This window comes from Eptesicus fuscus, chromosome 16 (assembly GCF_027574615.1).
Source record: "Eptesicus fuscus isolate TK198812 chromosome 16, DD_ASM_mEF_20220401, whole genome shotgun sequence".
Taxonomy (NCBI): domain Eukaryota; kingdom Metazoa; phylum Chordata; class Mammalia; order Chiroptera; family Vespertilionidae; genus Eptesicus; species Eptesicus fuscus.
The window spans coordinates 17,738,825-17,761,714 of record NC_072488.1 but is presented as its reverse complement, the minus strand read 5'-3'; the positions used below and the strand labels follow the sequence as shown (position 1 = coordinate 17,761,714).

The following is a 22,890-nucleotide window of genomic DNA, read 5'->3' as shown; positions in this document are numbered from 1 at the left end:
AAAGGCTGCTAATTAATCTTGAAATTAACAGCTAGTCCCTATTTAGGACGCAGTTAATTATGCCCATTTTTCATACTAAATAAACATTTGCAATCCAATAAGGCACTACAAAAAAAGTAACAGAATTAAAACATGCCTACCCAGTGGGCTGGCTATTTGCACAAAGCCTATAAATAGTTACTTAACAGAGGAAACCGTTTAAGAAAAAAAAGCTTCAGTGCCCTCAGAGTCAGAACAGTCCTGGTGGTAGCAAAGATGTAAGACAAGATAATGAAGGGCCACAGTCTTCAGGCCTCAGCCCCGTGCACACAGGAGCTGACGCTCAGGTGCAGGGGGGTCAGGAAGGGGAGAGGAGACAACTGTGGACATCTGCTTGGAGAGCCTGGGCACTCAGGAATACAAGCTAAGCTGCACAGCATTTTCTCTTAAATTCACCTGGAATGACCTCCTGCCCTTCCCTATCCTCCCCGCCCCCTTGCCTTCTCCCCCGTCTCCCCCTCTTCTAGAGCCCTGAAAGCTTTGAAAGGTGGAGAGGAAACAGAGTTGAAATATGCAATCAGTCCACCTTCATTAATCAGCTTGAGTCATAATAACGAAGACTATATAGCAACATAGGAAAACGCATTCGATGTCATTTTAAGTGCAAAAGGGCAAGATACAAGATGTATGATAAATAAAATATGTGTTGAGAAGGAGACTAACAGAGTGTGGTGGGTGGGTGGGTGTGTGTGTGTGTGTGTGTGTGTGTATAAAACAAAAAACAAACACACACAAAAAACTAGTTCTTGTGTTTGGACCAAGAGCATTTTTCAATCAGTTTCTCTGTTTCCCAAACTGTCTAGTAAAGTTATGTTGCCTTTATAACAATTTTCTTAAAAAGAAGCTAGAGGGCCTAAAATTTCCCCAGAGCACACACAGCGAGTCATGGGAAATGAGATGTGCAAGAAATAAAACCGCCGAGAGGGAAATTCGGGTAACACCTTTCGGGGCGACCACTGAAGGGACCTGGGTGGGTCTCTTTTTACAAGGCAGGGCCCGTTCCCACACGCATCCAAGCTCCAAGAGCCTTCTGCGCAGGGGAAGTCCTACGGCACTCCAGCGGCAGTCCTCTATGACGGCCCGCCTTTCCCAACGCGAGGCGTGGGCAGGACGCCTGCACCTGCACACCCGGTGCCGTGCCTCACGGGCTGCAGAAGAGAAGACGCGGGGGCGAGATGCCCACAGCTCTATGCAAGCGGCTCAGGAGACAATCTCCATGTACCTACCTACACGAATGAAGGAAGGACGGCCAGAGACAGACATGTGTTTCCTGCTGGCATTCCCTACAGCTCCTAATTGGAACCCAGCAGCTCCAATGAGATGAAAACGCTACCATGATGGAAGAACGGACCCGAGAGAGAGACTGTCAGAACAAGAACATGGATGCTGTGAGGATTTTCGGGGGGTACGTGTGTAGGGTGCATATATGGATGTGTGCGTGTGCACACACCACATGATTTATAAAGTGTGCACAGCTGTCCACTGTAATAACATACTTTTCCACCATAATGAAAGACAGACAGAAAGAAAATGCCTATGTTTCCATTAACTAAATCGCACACAGACTCGGGGACGCCTTCCCACTGCCTTCTGCCAGTCCACGGGCTCCCTGCGAGGCTTTCCCTAGGTCACGGGCAACTTCGCTTCCACCCCTCGGAGAGCCCCATCTGCGCGCTTCCTCCAAGGAAGGTCACAAATGTGACCTTTTCTCCCCACGCGCTGTCTCTGGGTCCAGCTGTAGGCATGGCAGGATCGTCAGAGGCCGGTTCCAGAAACCGGCTCTTTTCCCCCGTTAACCGGCTCTGAGAGGTTCTTTTAGGGACTCGGGGACACGCCAATCGAGACAGCTGATAGTGGTTCCCCTCCGCACCCACTCCTCCGGCTCTCCTCTGCCAGGAAGCCTCCTTTCCAGTGACAAGCACCGTTTACCTTGGCTTTCAACCTGAGGGGCACTCCCTCCTTCCAGTGTGTTTCCCAGGCCTCTGTCTCCGTTCAGTTATTTTATTGAAGACGGAGGGTAACTGTGCTATCGTCCGGCAGCAAGAACAGCTCGGGGTCCTCCCACCGCTGCCTTCACGTGACCCAGGAAGCACAGGCTCTGGGATACACTCATCTCTGACTTGGGCACCATCTGCCCTCGAGTTAAATTCTCCTCCTGCCGATAAGGTCTTTGAGAGGGCAACGCTCCAAGGAGGAGAACATGACTTGCTTCCCAGGTCTGGGTGCTGGATTGTAAGTTTCCCACGCTCGTGAGGCCACCTGGAAGTTTTAAGCAGTTACAGGAAAATCAACCATGAGCCCTCAAGAAATTGCCTTGCTTAGAATCCTCCCTGGTCAGGGCGTTATAAAGAAGGAGACCGCTACAGCCTCAACTTCACTGGGCCATCAGTTCCAGCCTGCCCACCTCCCCTGCCCCAACACTTTTGCTAATGACAGTGGCAATGGATAAAAGGCTCTAAAGTAGGTGACTACAAAGCCACCAACCATGACAATAACGTTAGGAACAGTTAGCATCACGTGTGAGATGAGCATCTCACATGTGGAAACGATGAAGCTTTTTCAGCAGAGACATCAAAACTAAACTTGCCCTAAGAAAGCGGGACGCTCTGGGCACATTCACTAGCGATGAAAGGGTATAGGTGCCCAAGCTTATCATCAGGGTAACTGTGACTCTGTAGATGTTTTATCTTGGCCAAACCTCTCTCCTTTAGCAGCTGAAAATCTAGTGCCGAACGTATCATCCACAGGTTCTAGTTTGCTGTGGCAGCCGTAAGTGGCTAGTGTCTTCCTGTCCTAATTCGTAAACCACCTTGAGACCTTTGGCAAGTAAACAAACCAACAAAGAGTTCATGACTGCCGCTGAAGGAAAAACAACTCCGTGCTGCTCCATAACAAGTTGGGACTCCAGCCATGAGTCATCAAGAATTCCTCCGTCCCTGAAGTCATAGGGTTTGGAGCGAGTCCAAATGGGATTTTGCTTTCTTAAATTCCTTATATTGCATTCCTGTGGACTTCCTGTTCAAACCATTGTGTGAGGCACTTTTATTCTTCAGCCACCGGCTTTCACCCTTCTGTCGTGGGCTTAGGGTTTCCTTCCCCAAAGACATCCCTGAGGACTTTGGGAGATCACCTGGAGCAGAAAGTAAGTGGTGCCATTCATGGGCATGGCACTAAAAATTCAATACATGCTTGTTAAATTAAACTCCCTCCTGACCAGTCCACATACACGTGTAAGACCCAATCCGGGGTTTTCTGAAGGTATAAAACACTGTTTTATTATAATCAATCAGCCATACGGCCATGTGAAGCACGTCTGTACAGGAATTCATGATTGTTTATCCGTTGTTTACAAGCAGCCGATCACCATAGCATCTCGCCAGCACTAGATCCCTGGTGGCAGGAAGGTTATAAGCAGCCACCCACCCACCCACCCACCCACGGAGGAAAATTCTTAGGAGCTGATGAAGGGTTGGTGAATGAAAGATGACACCTTTATGACAAACCGGCAAGAAGAAAAGTCCTCACAAATAAAATAAATACCTTTACATAGTTGCCAAAATAAACACAGCTGAAACTAACCTGTCATGGCGAAACTGGAAAAATAAATTCTAAGACGGATCTGGGGTAGGGGCAGAGGAAGAGGACACGGCCCCGGTTAACCAGTTCTGAGCTTCCTTCTGCAAGGATGTGACTTCTCCCTGGGACTCTCTCCACAGGTATGTTGTGTGTTGCTTGTTTCAGTTTCCACGATGTGAACCCAACAGCTCCGATGGAAAAGTTTTTGTATAATATCTTGGATGACCTTGAGTCTAGATTTAGTCAACAAATGTGCATTGAATGCTTCCTGTCTGCCAAGCGCTAGAATAACACACGACCCTGGCACTCGGGTGATCACAATGAGGCAGGGGTTCAGCAATGTGAACTCTAACACAGTGTGAACAGCGCTATTTGTGGTCACTGGGGGTGGCGGTAGGGGGCGGGATGGCATTATTTTTTCCTGGCCAGGGCAGGAAGGCTTCACCAAGGAGCCAGCAGAGAATGGCAAGGTTTGAAGGATGAGAACACATTGAGAAGGATGTTAAGGTAGCTTTGGGAATCTGAAAGCCGACACCACCACACCCATTTTCCAGTTGCTGGCTTTGCCCTCCCGTCCCCCGCGCCCCCCCCCCCCCGCCCCTGTCCCCACACACACATCCCTTTGGTTGCAACAGAAATTAGACAGTATGTGTCGCATCTACCTCCTAATCTCTGAGTTCTCTCTCCATCTAAGACGGACTTGAAATAAAGTTGGAAAACCTAAACCTCAGGAGGATAGTCAGGGACTGAATTTAGGAGTCTAATTTCCCCTTACCCGTGGGCTTTTTGTAATAACATGCAAATTACTGAGGCTCTCGGGGAAGTTAAATGCCTCTTACACTGAGATTATTTTTTTTAGGTAAAGTTGGGATCATTATGCCTATGAAATACAGCCCTTCTAAAGAAAAAGGTCACTGTTCGTCTTTACTGGCAGCCGGCCCCCGTTCTCGCTCTGCGCAGCTCCTAATGCCTTCTACTTTTCCATTCTCTCAAGAAATAGTATCGCCCAAGCATTTCCGACTCAAGGGCATATGCTTACATATTCACACACAGTTTAAAAAATATAATACGTGGACTATGTTCAGTGCCAAATGTGGCTGTAATTATATATTTCTTTTGGACATGTTTTAGGTTATTAAAGCATGTAAATACTTTATCTCCCTCAAGTTTTCCAGGACTCTATTGGCAGGGAAACCTTTTCCTTTTTTTCTTTCCAGAGCATCGAACACACTTTCCTGAACACACAAGTCCATAAACCTGCTTGCGGAGGGCTCACCTTTTCCCAGCATAGTCTTTGAAAAGAATTTAACCTCCTTCCAACAACAACTTCTGGCTTCTTTTCTCTTGCTTACTTCCCTACAGAGGTATTCCATTTCTCACCCTAAGTTTCTGTTTTTCCTTTTTGCTATCACATCTAAAATTCCTAAGTAAGGCCAAAAACTATGTTTACTGATAACCTACTAGGGGGAAAAAAAAATCATCCCACACTGCCTTCAGGGTGATAAAACTTTTTGTCCCAATCCCCCCCAAAATAAAATCAATCCGTGATCTCACTGAACTCCACTTGCCTACATAGAGATCTCCCAATTAACGAGGCAGTTTGAAAGCCAGAGCACTTTAATTAGAATTGGTGTGTGTGTTTTTCCAAATGTATTAGGACAATGCACAATCTTTACTTATTGAGAAGTCATTTTCAGTTTGCTGATCTACAGAGTAGATAGTATACTTAATTTGCTCCTGGCATGCAAGTTGTTTTCGGCACAGCCCTAACACAATGCCAAGTATTCTTTATCTGTGCCGAGCCCTCAGCAGCAAGTGAACACAGGCACGCACACACTCGATGTCCAGAGGCACAAAGGTAGGGAACTACATCTTGAGAGGAGGAATTATCACAGCTTCCTGCCTCTCTAAGTCCTATCTGTAACTGCACCAGGGGCCCGCCGGCCGATGCTACAGATATATTGTACCATCCTGCGCACACGTCTGCGGGCCAGCCAGTCCACCCCTCCTGGTGAGGATCCTTGTTTCCCGACGCCTTATCACTGTCTGACCCCAAGTATCGTATCCCACTGTGTCAAATGAACGCCACGTCCCCTCCAAACATCTCCGCAGAACTCTCCTGCCAGCTGTTAGCGCGGACACCATTACTGCAAGGGGTCCTCAAGGATTTGACGCTTGGCAGCAAACTCTTAATACCTGGGCTACAGATAGCAGGAGAGCCGCGGGCAGCCCATGGGGTGGCCCGTGAAAAGGCGGCTGGAAAGCAAGCCTTTCCAGTGGCTTCCAGGGCACCTGGGATCCAGCCCGCCCTGGGTTGTGGCAGGGCTTCGCCAGGGAAGGAGGGTCAAAGCGCAGCCCAAGATGCGGGCCTGGGAGGAACCACAGGGACCACCTAGCACTGTCTCCGAGGGCAGCAAACTGCACCCTCTGGCTGCTTCCGAGAGGGAAGAGTTGGCTCAGTCAGTCCGACTCTCATTACCGCCCGCCCGCCCGCACCGCTTGAAAGTTCTGAAGCTCACATGCAACCACCCCAGCAGGAAGGGAACCAAATAAAGACCTATTGATATACCAAAGGCGAGTCCGGCAAACCCATTTAGGCAAAAGCTCCGGTGGGTAAAAGAACACCCACCCCATCCACGGTTATGTCAATCGCCACCGCTATTCGCTATCCGGAAATCTACCCTGGAAAAGAGAGGATAAGATCCGGAACAGGATTTCACTTCCGATATTATCTTTAGAAAAGAAAAGGAGGAAAGAGAGCACGCCACAGTGCTAGAAGTGTTTTCTGTCACACAATATGCAACGTCTACCCTGTTACTAGTAAGCTTAGAGCAGTGGTCCGGATGTAAAAACAATTTTTAAAAAAACCTTTGGGAGAGTAAAAAGCAAAATATCACAGAGGCCTAAGAAATTAAAGGAATTCACATGGCTAGGGAATGGCAGCGTAGGTAACTGAACTGGAAGTGGGAATCATGGAGGAGATCTACATAATAATTAGCTGCTGAGCTTTCTCCTGTCGCACACTCCCAAACGGAGCAGTTAGCATGCAGCAGACTTGTTAGCGAGCAAATGCCCAACTGGAATTAACTAGCACCTCATTCTGCAAGGCTGCTCTTGGCAAAAATGGGATATCCACAAGGCAGCGCAATCTGATGGCTGGTGAGGCTGTGCTGGGCCTCACAGTCTTCAGAGTACCACCAATGACGTCACACGTCGGGGCCACAGGTCCACACCACCTCGCTGCGCGCCATGCCCTGCCACTGGGTAACAGGCGAAGGGAGAGTCAACTTTCTAGTCCCCAACAGACCACTTTCCAAGCTTCCCTGTTGGCCTGAACTTGAAACACGAGTGGAGATCTGCTATCCGACAGGCACGCCAAAGAGCTTCCTGGTCCCAGGGCTCCGTGACACAGGGAGAGTGTGACACAGGGAAGGGACAAGGAGCTGGCCAGAGGGCAGCAGGTCCCTCTGCAGAGGCTATAATCATTTCGTCCTCCAACATGAGGCACCCAGGTGCTCCCCTCGGCCGGCCAGGGCCTCTCCTTCCACGCACTACTCCTGTCATGTTTCTTTAAATTCAGTCAGCTCCTTAAAGGAGACTCCCTGGCAAGTGAAAACAGCAGCAAAGGTAAAAGAATGCTGAGAATTTGGCTGCTGCCTGCAGTATTAGGAGAGACAGCAATTACTCAACTCCCCTAGTGTCAGAGGCAGAAATGAGCATGTGAATTTCAGCAAGTTTTGGCCTGTCTTTGCTCAAGCTTCTCCCTTTGCATATCTGTCACCCACCTACCTCACCGTCCTAATAATTAATGAAGTAAATGAGAAAAAATGGAGCAAGAGCGAAAGCAGCAGGCCGGCACAGAGAGGCATACGTTCTACCTGGAGTCCAGATTAGGCCAGTTAATAAAGCTTAAAGATTGCCAGCACTTGAAAGATGCCCCTAACTTCCCGAGAGATAACGATGTTTTGCTGTCTCCGCCCCATCGGCTAACCCTAACCATGGGAGAACGCCTGGCCATTTCCTCCAAGCCCTTCTGTCCATAGCATTAGGCCAAGAATCATGCAGACACCACCACCTTCTCCTTCCTTAGCTCTGCAAACACAAGGTAATATTTGACTCCTGCCCAGCACTCCTGTGTAATAAAAACATAGGCCTTAGGACCAGAAGGGCCTTAAGATACCTGGTTCAGTCCCCCTGCCTCCAGGCAGGTAACCACTTAATGCCCTTTTGACAAATGAAGGCAAAGTCAAGTCAAGGGAAGTCCAGGAGGTTTTATTTCAGTTACTGAGCTACTAAGAAATGAAGGGGGGTCTGGGAGCTACGACCCCCGCCCCCTGCTTTATCAAGCCATTCTCATGCACAAGAATGTTGTGATATGTACCTTTCGGAGCAGCCTTAAATCCTCCCTGCAACAAGCTAGGATATGCACAAACCCACTTACTCTTTTGATTAAAATAATAGAATTTATTTGCCCCTTCACTTTGCCATAGATAGTGGTGACGAATGTCCCTAAAAATTTGTCCACAACATGAGAACTCAATGGCTCTGAAATAGAAACAGCACACCCAATCTTCCTCTAACCATTTCATAATCTCTCCACGCTGGCTTTCAGAGATAAAACTGTCTGCAATCCATCCCTGTTCCTCCACTTCAGAATGTAAACGCCCATATCTTTTTTTAAAAGAAGGCAAAGCTCCAAACTATGGAAAGTGCAAAACAATATAAAGGTTTTCAAGATCTGCCTCTGACAAGACGATGGGATGTTCTTCCTCTGCAGGTGACAAACACACCCTCCGAGGGGACGGCAGAGCCCACCCACCCGTGTGGCTGATCCCTCCCACGTTCCAGGGCCGAAGTGGTCCTACTAGATACGCAAGGTCTTCTCAACACCGCAAGTCTAGTTCAGGGGACACTTCCTCCAGGTAGCTTTGCCTCCTGTGGGCAGGTCTTGGGGCAACTTAAAAAAAAAAAAAAGAGGCATCGCAGCCCTGCCCTGTGGTGATGCCTTTAGTTTTATCACAGCTGTGAACCGTTTTTGCTTTGTGGCCTTTGGATGAGAAGCTAAATAAGTTACCTCTGGTAAGACCAGGACTTTGCAGGCTCAGGTTTCACTCTGCCCTGCCAGAAATTCCTTTCTGTCTTAAATCTGAGATGTTTGTTTATGGTTTTTGTTTTGAAATGCTAACTAAGACAGGCACAGTCCCTACAGTATATCTTTTTTTTTAAACCTGCTGTAGCCATAGGGTGTTAAATACATAGCTAAAATTCCCAGAGGAGACTCCTCAAACTATATTCTCAGAAACTTAAAAATGTAAAATGACAACACCTTTAAATAGAATTACCACCTAATGTTCATCAGACAAATATTCCCAGCACATTTCCAATTAGGGTTTATTTTCCAATTTGACAAATATATACTTAAATGAAACCCTGAAATTTGAAAGTTTATCACATTTTGCTTGTAGGTTTCATGTTACTAAATACTAAAAAGATCACATGATCTCATTTATGGAATATAATGAACAACATAAACTGATGAACAAAAATAGATCCAAAGACACAGAAGCTTGGAACAGACTGTCAAACCCAGGGGCGGGGGGGGGGGGGGGGGGTGTAAGAGATCAAACAAAGGACTTGAATGCATGCATATAAGCATAACCAATGGAAACAGACAGTAGGGGGGGTGAGGGCCTGTGCTAGGGGGCAGAAAGCTGGCAGGGAGAGGTCAATGGGGGAAAAGGAGACATAGGTAATACTTTCAACAATAAAGAATTTAAATGAAAAAAATAACTAAAAAATCAATTTCTACTGTGTGATAAGGAGGTTTGGTTGTCAAGAAGAAAATAAAAAAGTTATCAGCTATTGACCCCTAGGATTTTTATCTTCATCAATTTCTTTCTCCTTGTTCCATAATGGCCAACATAAAGATTTGCCTTGTGAGTTCTCCGACGCCATTTACTCCGAAGCCGGGCATGAAGGAAGAGAGACAGTTCTGTCTTCCTCAAGTGGGACCAAACCTACATTAGAAACAGAGGCGCTGAGATATTTCCACTCTAGGTCTTCTTTTCTGGCCTTGCATTGTTGCACAAAGACTTCCCAGGAAAACCACACTAAAAACCCACAGGGAGGCTGCAGTTATCAGCCCACATGAAAGACGGATGGGATGCATGGGATCAAGAAGAGCAAGACTTGGACCCCGGGCCGGCCACGATCTCCTGGCTCACTCCCAAGCCTGCCTCGTGTCTGAGTCGGCTGGGCCTGCTGCTTCCTTCTGTACCCTCAGTCATCCCAACCTGGCCCTGGCGATACTCCCAGGATCCCCGGGATCTCCAGGGATGCCTGGAAACTCACAGAAAACGGTCTAATAGAAGGAAATGTAATTCACTTTCACAAAACCATATGCCGTCAATATTGAGATGTGTCACCTTTTTAAAAATCTTCACTTGAAGTAGCTCTCTGGACGTCGAGGAGTCAAACCACAAAATCAAGCGAGTGTCCACACGGCGCTGAAGGAACACCAGAGGGGCTGGGAGTTACAGTCGAGCGGGATCAGACGGATGAAATGTTCCCTTGGTCCCGAAACCCTGGACTCAAGGCCCCCTGCTCTCAGTGCTTCACAGACCCGTTCGCTCTGACAAACACCTGAGACCAAAACTTCTCTGGCGGAGTCCTCTGGCAAAGAGACTTAGTTCAGTGTGGAGGAGGTGTGTGTGTGTTCACGAAGTTGAATTTTAAAAAGCTTATACATAGAGAAAGCTAACAAAGAAGAAAATGAGAAAGGATGGAAATTATAATTAATATTCTTTTTACAATCTATTTGGTAGCAGGAATACTAGCCATTATATGCATATATATGTGTGTGTGTGTGTGTATATGTATGTAATATATATGTACACTCATTCTCACCAATCACTACGATACCTACTTGATAGAAACCCATTAAAATTCCATTTTCACAGGTGAGGAAATTGAAGCCCCAAGCAACTAAGCAAGCTAGTTGCTCGTAAAGCAATAACCAAGCAGAGATTTGAACACAGGTTTACCTAACCCCAATGCCTATTTCCTATTTCCTAAAACATTGTGCACAGGAGGAGGGAGCAAAGGATACCCTCGGGCCTTGCTTGGTGCTACGCCCTCCACTAAATTCTTCCTCGTGGTCGGCGTCAGAGTTTGGGCCCCTCTCAGTCCTCCTGAGAGGCCAGCACTTCCGTATCTCAGAGCGTGGCAGTATCCGTCTTGGACTATAATGAACTGCCTCAGCTAACCACCATGAGACCACGGCCTCTGTGAAGGCAGGGCCCCTACCTTACTTATTGTGGCAGAAAGGGATTACCCTGATAGCAGGCCTCAGATGCCACACTCTGTGCCCATGTACGAGCTAGCTTTTCGCTAAAGGTGAGGTGCGGGACCAGCGGCACTGACACCACCTGGGAATTCATTAACCACGCAGGCTCTCAGGCCTGACCCAGACAGACCTTCTGAATCAGAACCCGCGTGGGTGATCTGTATGCACATTAACATTTCAGAAGCACCGGTTTCTCCCATTTCGTCCTCGCCACACACACAGGTGGTACCTAGTACTATTAACAGGGAAGGACACTCAGGCTTAGAGAAGTGGTAGCACCACCATACGGCACAAAACCCAGACCCCATAGCAGCTGCTCCGTCAATACTTGTGAGTGGAAGGATGGCGAGGAAACAGGGCGGGCTACAAGAACACAGAGGAACGGGCTGGTTAAATGTCTGGCCTCCGCTTCTGCCTAGCTTGTACCCACTGTGGCGACAGGTGGGAGTGGGGCCCCGTGCAACACAAGCGGTTTCCTTGGCTCACGCCGTGCCAAATGCAGTGGTAGCCATCCGTGTGAACGCCCCCGGGAGCTAGGGGCGAAACCCTCCAGAATAAAATGTGAAGGAAAACATACAAGTTTAGGTGCCCTCCCCGCCCCCATTTCCCAAATAAAATAATAGCCCACAGATAAATGGTTCTACATTTACAGTTCCTACAACTTAATGAAGAAAATGACAGATCCCGCCTTCCTTATTTTGACCCAAAATATACGAACTTGGTAGAAACTATTTAGACAAAGTATAACAAACGGGCAACAGGAGGGAAAGGCACAAATAACTTCAGAGGCCTTTACATGAGCTTCTTAACTCAATGCACTTAGGGTGTTTCGGGGAGGAGGAGAAGGCACCTGAACTCAATAATAGTTCACTTCCTTCCTAAGAACTCCACCTCCTTAACGACTGATGAGCAATTACTCAGGTAGATGAGGGTGAAGCCCAACAAGAAAATGAGTCCATATCAAGTTGTTTTACTTATATGAATAGCAGCTTCATAATTATTGTTTACCACCTGCCATTCATTCTTCTACGTGCTTCACAGGGAGGGATTTAGTCACTATTATTAACCCACTACACAGATGAGAAAAACTGAGATGCGCAGAAAGAAACGGGAGTGCAGGTTTGACCCCAGAAACCAAATTTCTAACACAAGTATTTCACACTGGCAATTAATCAGGGTTGGGGGGAGGGAGGTCAAGACGTGAAAGCTGTTCATTTTGTCACAGGTGAAAAAGGGACCTTTTTTAAATTTCTTTTTTTTTTTTCATGTGGGCCCAAAATGAACACTTGCTAGTGTTTACCTGGAAAGCTTTCTTAAATGTAAGTATATTCAACCCCTCCCTGTGTCCATAAGCCGGAGGAGGCCTTGTCTGAGCACAGAGGTTTTCCATGATTTGACGAGGCTAACCGGCCAGGACAAGCAGCCGAGAGTGGGTGAAGCTGGCAGATGCTGATAAAGGGACGCCTCTCAGTTCACTGCCCACACTCCTCTGCCTGGTGGAACAAGCCAGAACAAAGAGAATATCCCTCTCAAAAGGCAACTTGCCATTGTGAACCACGGCTAGTAAAGTGTTAAGAATGCAGCCTCATTCTTAGATGTTGGGAAACACTGTTTTGTATTGCACAGGCTCTAAGAATGGGGAGGGTCCCCTCCCCCACCCCAAAGAACTCCTCCTCGTACTGTTAAATTTAGTTCAAATTTGAATTCTCCTTTTCCGCTTTGCTACCAGAGCTTGAAAAGATCCTCCCAGATCCTGTGATTCCTAGAACAAATTTTGGCCACATCTTTCACTCACCAACTAATCACATACAGACTCCCAGAATCACTTGTACTTGGCTCGAACTTACATTATTATGTAGACTTTTTAAAGGTCTTGCTGCCTAATTCTTTATCTTGATTAAGAGTGTCAAGAGTGGGGAACGCATCGGAGAGGTCCCCAGGCTCTCCGGTTGCTCCCCAGCCCCGGCAGAGGGCCTCGTACAGAGTAGATGATCAATGAATGAGTGGCTGCTTTCCATGCAAAGACAAGTCAGATCTCTGAAAATTCAATTTTGGAGAATTCAGTCTCTGAGAAGGAAGGCTTTTAGTTATGCACGCATGCTTGATTAGTCCACTGTTTCTTCCCCCAATAATTAATGGAGCTTTATTAGGGCGCCTCCAAAATCCTGATGCTGCGTGTGCTGTATGGAACACAGCGTCACAGGAACCTGCTTCCCCAAACATGTTTACCTTCCCCTCACTTTCCCACATCCCACCTGATGGTATGTACACGCCAAGGCGGCACTGCCATCTCTCATGTCAGTGCCATAGCCTGAAAGACGTTAAACACACCCACATTTTTCAGGAATTTCACAATTAATGTCTGGAATGTGTTTTGGATTATTCTTCAAAGGATGACATAGTTGCCCTAAGATGAATTCAATATTTTCCCCTTCTCCCATTTGTCATTCTTTAGTCCTCCCACTCCATTATCTTTTCAGGGTCATCTGTTTTATCTATTTCCCCCAACTTCACAATGCCTGTCCCCTGGTGTCCCCCCTCAAGCTATCCCCTGGTTCATGCAGATCACGGCATGTTCATCAATCCCCACAAAACACAGACACCTGCACCAAATCACGAAACACGGCCTACACCTGGGTACCATGCCCATCGTTAAGCATTGTTCAGAACAATTTTCTTCCTAAATTAACCTGTCCGTTTGCAACTGCACTGCCAACATATTGCTTGTAGACCCTTGTAGACCGCCCTGGTCACTGTTACATATGTGTTAACGGCTGCAAATGTCTCTAGACTTGCTTGGTGTTGCCTTTCTGGTCCTGTGCAATTCCTTTGCCAAGTGTTTTTATGTGACCAGACTCCTCAATGCCAGTGAGGAGGACTTTGCAAAGCTTGACAGTCCAAGTGAAGGTCAGAAAGTCCTGTCACTTGTATATGTGCAGTGAATAGTCTCTCTGTGTTTTGTCAATATTTACTTTTGGGAGGAACTAATTATTTCCTTGTTTACTTGCATCAGTTTCTCTTCCCATACCCTATGAATGCATTTTTACAGGCCCTCTGCTTGCCTCTCTCGCAGGCATGGCGAAGCTCATGCTAACTGAAGACTTGGGAGGGAGAAAATGAAACACATTATGGCAACAGTGTCAGAAAACCAGTCTGTTCTGTGCTGTCGGTACCCAGAACATAGCCTTGATTCTTGTACTCGCTGCCCTCTGAAGAGCGGAGAGAAGGAACGTTTCCAGTACCTGGGGGAATAAACGGAGGCGCTTTTCAGACAGTCGTGGTGAAAATACTGAAGTCCCATAAAGAGGACAGAACCACAGGACAGAAAGTTGGTGCTCAACTGCGATCACCTGGATCTAACACAGCCAAGGTCTCAGGGCAAAGCCACTCAACAAGCTTCCGCGTCACTCCGTCCACACACCGTCCCACGCAAGCCATCATCTGCCCTTTATTACTTAGAGAGGGGAGACTCTCCTTGGCACCTCTCCCCAGCCCTTACCAAAGCATAAGCACTATTCCACATTAGGAGAAAGAAAAAAAAAGGTCCTCACCCCCTTATCTCAACATATAATCCTCACTGTCCAGTCAGAACATTCTTCCTAGAAAATCCCACTTCAGTCGCTTCTCAACACTCTTGTCTCGGATCTCCCGAGGAGGTCCCCCGTCCAGTCTTCTTGCTCCAGAGTTCAGAATGCAAACCTGTTTCTCTGGCTTCCCGGCGATTTACCTGGAGGCAGATAGCCCAGCCAAGAAACAGGCCACTTAGGATGTTGCCAAGGGCACAGGAAGACTCACCAAATGGCTGGAAACGGGAGAGAGAGTCGGGTCTTCCCCAAGGCTAGCACTCACTTTTTTTTATTTAATATATTTATTTTTGTTGATTTCACTGAGGAAGGGAGAGGGAGAAAGAGAAAGAAAAATCAATGATGAGAGAATCATTGATTGGCTACCTCCTGCACACCCCCCTCCCTACTGGGGTCGAGCCCGCAATGGAACTCGGGACCCTTCAGTCTGTGCGCCAATTCTCTATCCACTGAGCCAAACCAGCTGGGGCGGCACTCACTTTTTAGACTGAGAGAAAGCAGAGAAAACCAGAGGTGTCTGGTTCTAGGCTCAATTTTTAAAATGAAATTACCCTAAAGCTTTTTTTAATTAATAATTTAATGAGGATACACTTAATAGCAATCTAAATTATGCCCCCCATAAGTTCGAGTGTCCATATCATGTGAGCCACCGGACCTAACTCTTCACATTATTTTTTTTAACCTTTCGGAAAGTATTTTTTCTTCAGCATTCTTTTTGTAGAGAGGACTGTTCATTTACCCAATGCACGCTTACTGAGAGCCTGCGATGGCCCAGTGTGCCTTAAAAGCCTAAGGCACTGAGCCACAAGTGGGACGGGGTCCATTTCTGCACTGCTTGATCTAACTCACTCCGTGAGCTGCAGCTAACAATATGACCCCGCACACACAAAACCAGTATGGGAAGTAACACAAAAATTACTGCAAGTAGGCAAAGAGCAGTGTAATTTATACTGAAATTATGTCACCAGAGCAGGTAGGTTAGTCATGATAATATTTCTATACCATGCAATATGTTTTCTCAGTGGAGCCAATTAAATAAGAAGTTTTTCAAGAGTTTTCATTAACAGATACAACCAGTAGGGGTCATTTTAGTGCAAAAATTGCAGCAAAAGAGACTTCAACATGAATAAAATGTATCAATTCCTACTCATGTTAGTTATGGTCATCGTGTTTCAGGGCATGACTCTCTGAACAAAAATGGAAACTGAGGGAAACACTGGCCATAAGAGAAGTTTCTTGCAAAGTAACAGAAAAACAAGAGAAAGTCAGCACCTTCTAAATAATTACTGATGTGTACAAGACTCCTCTTAATTCTAAAAAAGAAGAAAAAAGGTTACTCGTTTAAGCTATGTTTTCCATAAATCTTGTAAGTAAAGTGAAAATACTGGAAACGGCAGATACACTTTTGAAAATATCTGTTTAAATCCAACCATGTATCGTGCCAGGTAACACTGTCCTTCTAACTTTGAATTCATGGGTTCAGAATGGAACTTGACTGCTGCTTTTTAGAATTCTAAAAAATAAAATAAAATAAAGTGCCCTGGGCACACCCTTTTGGAAGCTGAAAACAGGCCTGCGAAAAGAAAAGTGATGCTAGGGAACATGAAATCAAATATAACCATGGCAGCAACGATTTTAAAGGCCAATACCACGTGCATGGGGTGTTCCCAGAAGAAGGGAAGCTATGAGGGGTTCGCATCATTTCAGAGGAATGAAAGGCTCACCAACCAACTGCCAAAGTAACTATACGCTGTGACGCGGTTGCTATTGTTGCCAAAAACACTTGATGACTGTTCCCTAGGCTCCGCACTGCCTCCACCAGAAATGTATCAAGAAGAAACAACACAAGGGTGAGAATCCTCAGAACCCCTCCAGTCCTCCTCAGGGCACAGCCGTTCCCACTGCCTGGAACCCCGGTTCGCGTTGCCTGTTCTTTTTCAGATTTATGAGGGGCTGGCTTCAGTCAACGGTACACTCTGAGTGGCAGGGTTCAAAGATGCATCTTTCAGTCCAAGTCACAGAGGATGACCCAAGTCAAACACATAAAACTGTACCAGAAGTTAATCTCCCGGCGGTTTTTCCTGATGAGAGGCATAAAAAAAAACAAAATGGGACTTCACACCAGGTGAGAGGCGTTTGCATTTCAGGCAAATGAACTCTTCTAACCCAGTGTCTTCAGGGGGGGCAGTACCCGGCCCTTCTGAGAAGTGTTCCCTCCACTCACTGCCCACGAAGCTTCCAAACCAGCAAGACCTCCCAGATGTTCCTGTCCAAAATCTAAAAACAGCGCGTACAAGTGGATATGCACATCCGTGTATTTAAAGGAAACCGCAGAACTGAAGCCTTTGACTACACCCACCAAATCCCTGAGGTTGCTACCCTCTTTCTAGTACCCAACACAACCAACACATCCATTACCGTACTTAGGGGTGCTTCGGAAAAAACCCTTCTTCCTTCCCTGTTTTCCTAGGTGCTGGCTGTGAGCAGTAAGGAAGGGACGGGGGGGGGTGGAGTAAGAGGGCCCCTGTCCCTCCCCCTCGCCTTGCTGCTCCTCTGCTCAGACACTAGGATGCCCCAGAACAGCATCATCACCCCAACGTCAGCCCGAGCAGCGATCCCACTTGCAACTGGTGCTCACGAGTCCTGCCCAGGAGCCAAATAAAAAGAACTCCCTGCCTCTTGTCTAGACCCCAGACCAGCACCCCGAGGCCGAGGCAGGCGGGCCGAGTTTCAGGCCCACACCCTCCTACAGCGGTTCTCTCGGGGGGGGGGGAAGGGGAGGCTCCATGCAATCTCATCGCTTTCTCCCTCCATCAGCCTCCACACCCCGCGCCCAGCGCTCCGTGGAGAACAATCCTCGCTGTCAAACAAAAAGGAAACCGGCAGCGCGGGAGGAAACACGCAGATACCTGATCTCGAACAGCAGCCACGAACAGGAACAACTTTTCACTCCCAGATGCGAGGCCCCCCCATCCCCCCAGCCCCCTCCATCCAGCGGAGAAAAAGCCTTCGGCCGTCTTCAATAGGCAAATAAATAAATGAGTAACCACCGTACGTAACTTCCCCTGGGCTGACAGACGCCTGGGCTGGAAGCTGATTTATCTGCGGAGGAGGAGGAGGACGGGGGTGAAGGAAGAGCGCCAAGGGAAAAATAACAGGAGAGTCCCGGGGAGCGAGAGGGAGACACGGCTCCTCCGCTCCCCGATTGCGCGGCGGGTGTGCGGCGCTCGGGCTCCACACTGCGCTACCGCGGGGCGGGCGACGGGGACCGGCGTCCCCGAGGGGCTCGCGACAGCCTCCGCAGTGCCCCTGCCCGCGGCACCCCCACCTCGGGGCGCAGGGCCGGACCTCCACACGCAGCCCAAGCCCGAACGGCCACACGCGTGCGAGTCTGGCCACGGCCGGAGGGAGACCCCCTCCACACACACACACACACACACACACACACACACTCCCCTGCCTCCACCCACGAAATCCAACCTCGCCGCGGCAGGCCAAGCGCGGGGGGTGGGGTGGGGTGGGGGGAGCAGCGAGCGGGAACGGAGGGGCGCGGGGCTCCCTCCCGGGCGCGGGGGCCGCCCCTTCTCCCGCGGAGTCCTCTCCCCGGAGAAAGTCTCGGCCAAACTTTGTTCTGCGCCGAGGGGACGGCGCGGGCCAGGTAGGGAGAGGGCCGCGGCGCAGGGCCCTTACCTTCACAGACGCCCACTTCGTATTCGGTGATGGAGTCGCCATTGAGCGGGGGGCGGATGACACAGCGCAGCCCCCGGTCGCAGGCTCCGTGGAGCCCGTAGGCGCCGCCGCAGCTCTCGTTCCGCTGGCGGGCGCACATGTAGCAGCAGCCGCAGACGCCCTGCACGATGCTCCCCGGGCAGTTCCTGGGCTCCTCGCACTTGGAGTCGTCGCAGGGCAGGCAGACCAGCGCTCGGGTGCCGGAGCGCGCCAGCAGCAGCAGCGGCCCCAGCAGCCAGACCAGGAGGTGCCCGCAGCCGGCCAGCCCCCTGCCCCCCGCCACCAAGTACATCCTCCTGCGCCGCCGCCGCCTACTCCTCGCAGCCGGGCCGGGAGCGGGGCGGGCGCCCTCCCCTGCGTGGGGCACACGCGCCGCCGCCGCAGCACCCGCGGCCCGCGGTCCTCGCCGCCCCCCTCGGGGTCTCCGGGGCGCGCCTCCTCTCGCGGGGCGAGGCCCCCGCCTCCCGTGCGGGCCGCGCCGACCCCGAGCCCACTAGCGTTGGCGCCAGCGGTGGCTTCCCCTCCTCCTCCTCCCGGGAGGGAGGGGAAAAAAGAAAAAAGTTTCCTCTCGGCAGCTCCGGTTCAACCCAAACTTCTGGCGGCGGCGGCGGCGGCTGCGCTCAGCTCCAGCCCGGGCTGGCGGCGCCTCCTCCTCCTTCTCCTCCTCCGCGTCGGCCGGCCCCGCGGCGCTAGCGGCGGCGACGGCGCAGCCCCCGGGCGGGTCCCCGCCTCCCGAGCCACCGAGCGGGCGCGGAGCAGCGGCGGAAGGTTCGCGGTGTTCGCTGCGCGCGCCCCGCTCCACTCACTCCTGCGCCGCTCCTCCGGGCGCTTGTTTATGGCTGGAGCCTCCGCCGCTCGGGCTGCGCCCTCCCCCATCCTACCTCATCCCAGGCCTCGCCCCCCCCGCGCCGCGCGCCGCTCATTGGCTGCCCCCGCCACCCTCCCGGCCGGCCGGCCCCCTCCCCCTCCTCCCGCCTCCCTCCCCGGCGGCCGGGCCCTTCCTCCCTCGCACGCCTCCTTCTCCTCCCCCTCCTCTTCTTCCTCCCCCTCCTCCTCCTCCTTCTCCGGGAGCCCGAGGACCGAGCCGGCCTGGAGGCCGAGCCTTTGCGCGCCTGTTTCCGCGGGCGCTGCGGCTCGGGGTCCGGGGCGCTCCGGCTGAGCAGCGAGAGGCGCGCGTCCCGAGCGCCCGCCCGCAGCGTGGCCTTCCTGGGAGCCCCGAGGGCGAGACCTCCGGGGCCAGTTTTGAGTTCGGAGAGCGACGAGGGGGTCCCCACCATCTCGGGGCCGAGGGGGATTGTGGCAGCCTGGGCTGGGGCGCCGTCCGGATCGAACCCCGGGAAAGGGAAGTAAATGCATGGAGCCTCCGTTAAAGTGGATGCGAATCCATCTTTCACTCGGAGCTGGGAAGAGACTTTGTGAAAGATATTATGTAATGGAGTCTCGGGAAGCTCGGGGCGCCTCCAGCTACGCTGCTGGTGAATTAATTAAGGGCTTTGAACCGGTCTGGGTAAATATCCCGCGGGGGAGGGGGGTCTGCCGGGGGCTGCGGTAGCTTGGCTTGGATTGTAGCTGTCCACCTTCTGCGTGTTTGGTCTCTCCGCTCTGTGCCGAGGCGCTCTGTTATGGGAGGGGGTGAACGGAAAGTAACAGAGCTGACTGTTCCTCCCTCGAGTAAGGCGGAATACTGGATGATCACAAGTCTTGACGTGACTAGACCCGTATATCTCCTGCATCGTTAATGCCATCTCAGAGTGCCCTCTTCTTTCCCAACCTCGTGGACAAAAAATGGTGGGCTCTAATTCTTTCATTTGTTGTGAACATATTAATAAAGAAGACGCATGGCCCTAGCCCAGTAGCTCAGCTGGTTAGAGCATCGTCCTGATACGCCAGGTTGCGGGTTCCATCCTGGTCAGGGCACATACAAGAATAAACCAATGGATGCATAAATAACTGCAACAACAAACCTCTCTCTCTCTCTCTCTTTCTCTCTCTCTCTCTCTCTCTCTCTCCTTTCTCATATCAATAAATAAATTTAAAAAATAATTTGTATGCTGAACATTCTTTATGACAAACCAGGTTTTAAAACAACAGAAACGATGCAGAATGTGTCCTGTGGAGGTGGTTTCTCCTCTGTGGCTGTCAGAAAAGGTTCTCACAATGATCAGCTCTGTAGTGGCCCGCCATTCATTCACAGGATGTGCACCAGAGTCCATAAAATGAGTGAATTCCCAAAAACTGACCTGGATCGGTGTGGAAAAAACAATCAGGCCCTGCGGCAGGTGTGAGGTGGGAATGGCCAATGGACTTTCTTACCCAAAATGGTCTGACTGCAAGGAAGGTGGCAGCCAAGTGGGCCCTGAAATTCATGACTAATGAACCCAAGTGAATAGCATGGCGGTGTAAGGAGAAAGGAAACAGAGCTGCCTTTGAAACCCTCTGTTTGCGGAACAAATTTATACTTATTATAAATATTTTGGTTTAACCACTCTAATCCTGAACGGAAAAGCCAAAGTTACCAGTGGAATATTCCCCAGTCGCTGGCATCAGAAAGCTAAACCTTTCTACAAGTATATGTCTTTGTCCTGAGGAGGGCAAGAGGCTCATTAATGATCAGTGATTATCAGAAGGTAATAGAGAAGAAATAGTAGAAAGGGGAAGTGAGCGTCTCACTTTCTGGAAGGTAAACCCTTCTAGAGCTGTTGGGATGACTAGTTTCCAAGGATGTTGTAGAGACAATTCCTGCAATTGTGCAGGTCAGCTTAGATGACCTCCGAAGGACCTCTTACCCTAAGGTTCTATGATTGTAACTAAGTGATAGAAGTCATTTAAAACATGCTAGATTTTCTAGTAGCAAAATTCAAGAAAAAATTAGCCACACAACACTGTGAAATATGGCCGTTTCTTATACCCCAACTATGCAGCAGCACTTCACGTGGGATTTGCCAACAAACTGTCATCATTATGCTGTGTTAAAAGGCTCTTTCCACTCTTGCAGAGGAGGTTATCTGTATTTCTGTTCAAATGGAAGTATAAAGGCATTTTTAAAACCCAGCAGATAACATTGTAGGACTCAACAGGAAAGGCCAAGGTCAGGTGATGGGGAAAAATGCACAAAAAGAACATCACTTTCCTTTGACAAGAAAGAGAGTAGTAATCTTTGTCAGAGTCTTGGTTTTTATTCGTGTTTTTTGTTTTTTTTTTGTTTGTTAATATATTAAGGGTTAGGGGAAGCTAGAGATTGAACACAGGCAAGGGACTATATGAAGGTCCCCATCCATCCTTCTTAGGATCCCAGAGTTAGGACAACCTGGAAGGTATAGATACAGGTTGATTTCTTATGGGAATTCAAGCCAGCCTTAGAACTGGAGAAAGTCTTAAAACTTAAGACGGATGCATCAGCTCAAAAGACTCCAGTTACAGGCAGTCCTTTGACAGAGAATAAGTCAGAGAAGCAAGGGAGAACACAGGGTAATGACTGGAAGCCTAATAACCAGTGGCAAATAAACCTGCAAGGGCCTGGCAACTTCTGGAAACCAGAGAGTGAACTAGGAGCTCAGTTACAAAACAGCTGTTTCTTCCAGAAGCCCAGGCAATGGAATTGATGCTCAAACACAGAAGGAGTCCCTCATCTTTAGAGACTAGACTGAGGATACAGAAGAGACGCTGGGTGGTCCCAACGTGGTGCCATTTGGGGGTCAGAGGAGAAAGTGGACTGAGAGGGATTGCATAGACCCTGAAAAGTATGTACAAATATATGAGTTAGAGTCATACGTGAAACATGATTCAATGCCCCCTTCTCTGGGAAGCGTCTTGAGCTTTTCCCCTGATCTGTTCTATAGCATTTTGTAAGGACCTCTGCTTGCAGCATTTATGCTATATTACAAATTGTTCTGTAAATAGCTCGGAACCCCATTAGATTGACAGCTCATCAGAGGGGGCCTAATTTATAAGACTACAAGCCCGTGTGAATGAGTTGGAAGAGGGAGAGAGGGAAGAATTACAGACCAAAAGGTATTTAAACATTCTTGTCTGTGGCCCTTGTCTCATGGTTTTAGTAAATGCCTCTAAAATAAACACTTGAAAGGATGGTTGGGGCAAGAGGGAGTCTGAAAAACTGAAAAAAAAAAAAAACAAAAAACACAAACACACACAAAAACCCCCACAAACAGTAACAACAACACAACAAAACAAAAACCAGAACACAAAAGAATCCCACAGGTGGGAAAGGAAAGGGAACTAGAATATACTGCTGATGGAAGTCTGCCCTCTATCGGCCATTGAGGGGTTTGGATGGGAGGGGTTAGCTACGTTGTTGAAAATGTCTGAAAATCAAAGTGCCCGGTGGGGGGCCCAGCAGAAAGCGGGCCTGAGAGGGCGAGAACAGAATTCTAGCATTCGAGCCCTCCTCCCTGACGCCGTGCCTGGTCCAGCCTCGCTAGTCACACTGTGGGATGTGCAGGCGGTTTACGTTTTCTTTTCCTGAAGCAAAAAGAAAAATGTAGACGTTGACTTTTGAGTCTGATACACACATATACACTTAGAATTGAATTGCACAAGAGGAAAAAGTCTCGATTTTTAATGTTATTGCATACATAGTAGAAAGATCTATGAAAAAAG

At 49.2% G+C, this 22,890-nt stretch overlaps 1 protein-coding gene across 3 annotated transcripts in view; it reads right to left on the bottom strand.

The window, feature by feature from the left end:
- The window catches only part of CRIM1 (cysteine rich transmembrane BMP regulator 1), a 176,605-nt gene extending 157,841 nt beyond the window's left edge, over positions 1–18,764 (bottom strand). For 2 of the 3 annotated variants that reach the window (XR_008558443.1, XM_054727814.1), the window contains exon 1: positions 18,235–18,636. Coding sequence is in view for 2 of the 3 variants with exons in the window: in XM_054727814.1 (XP_054583789.1) it covers positions 18,235–18,565 (331 nt within the window). In the remaining variant the exon portion in view is untranslated. Of the gene's footprint in view, positions 1–18,234 lie in introns of all 3 variants that reach the window. The other variant, XM_054727815.1, reaches the window with a different exon arrangement.
- Positions 18,765–22,890: the final 4,126 nt, after the last annotated feature.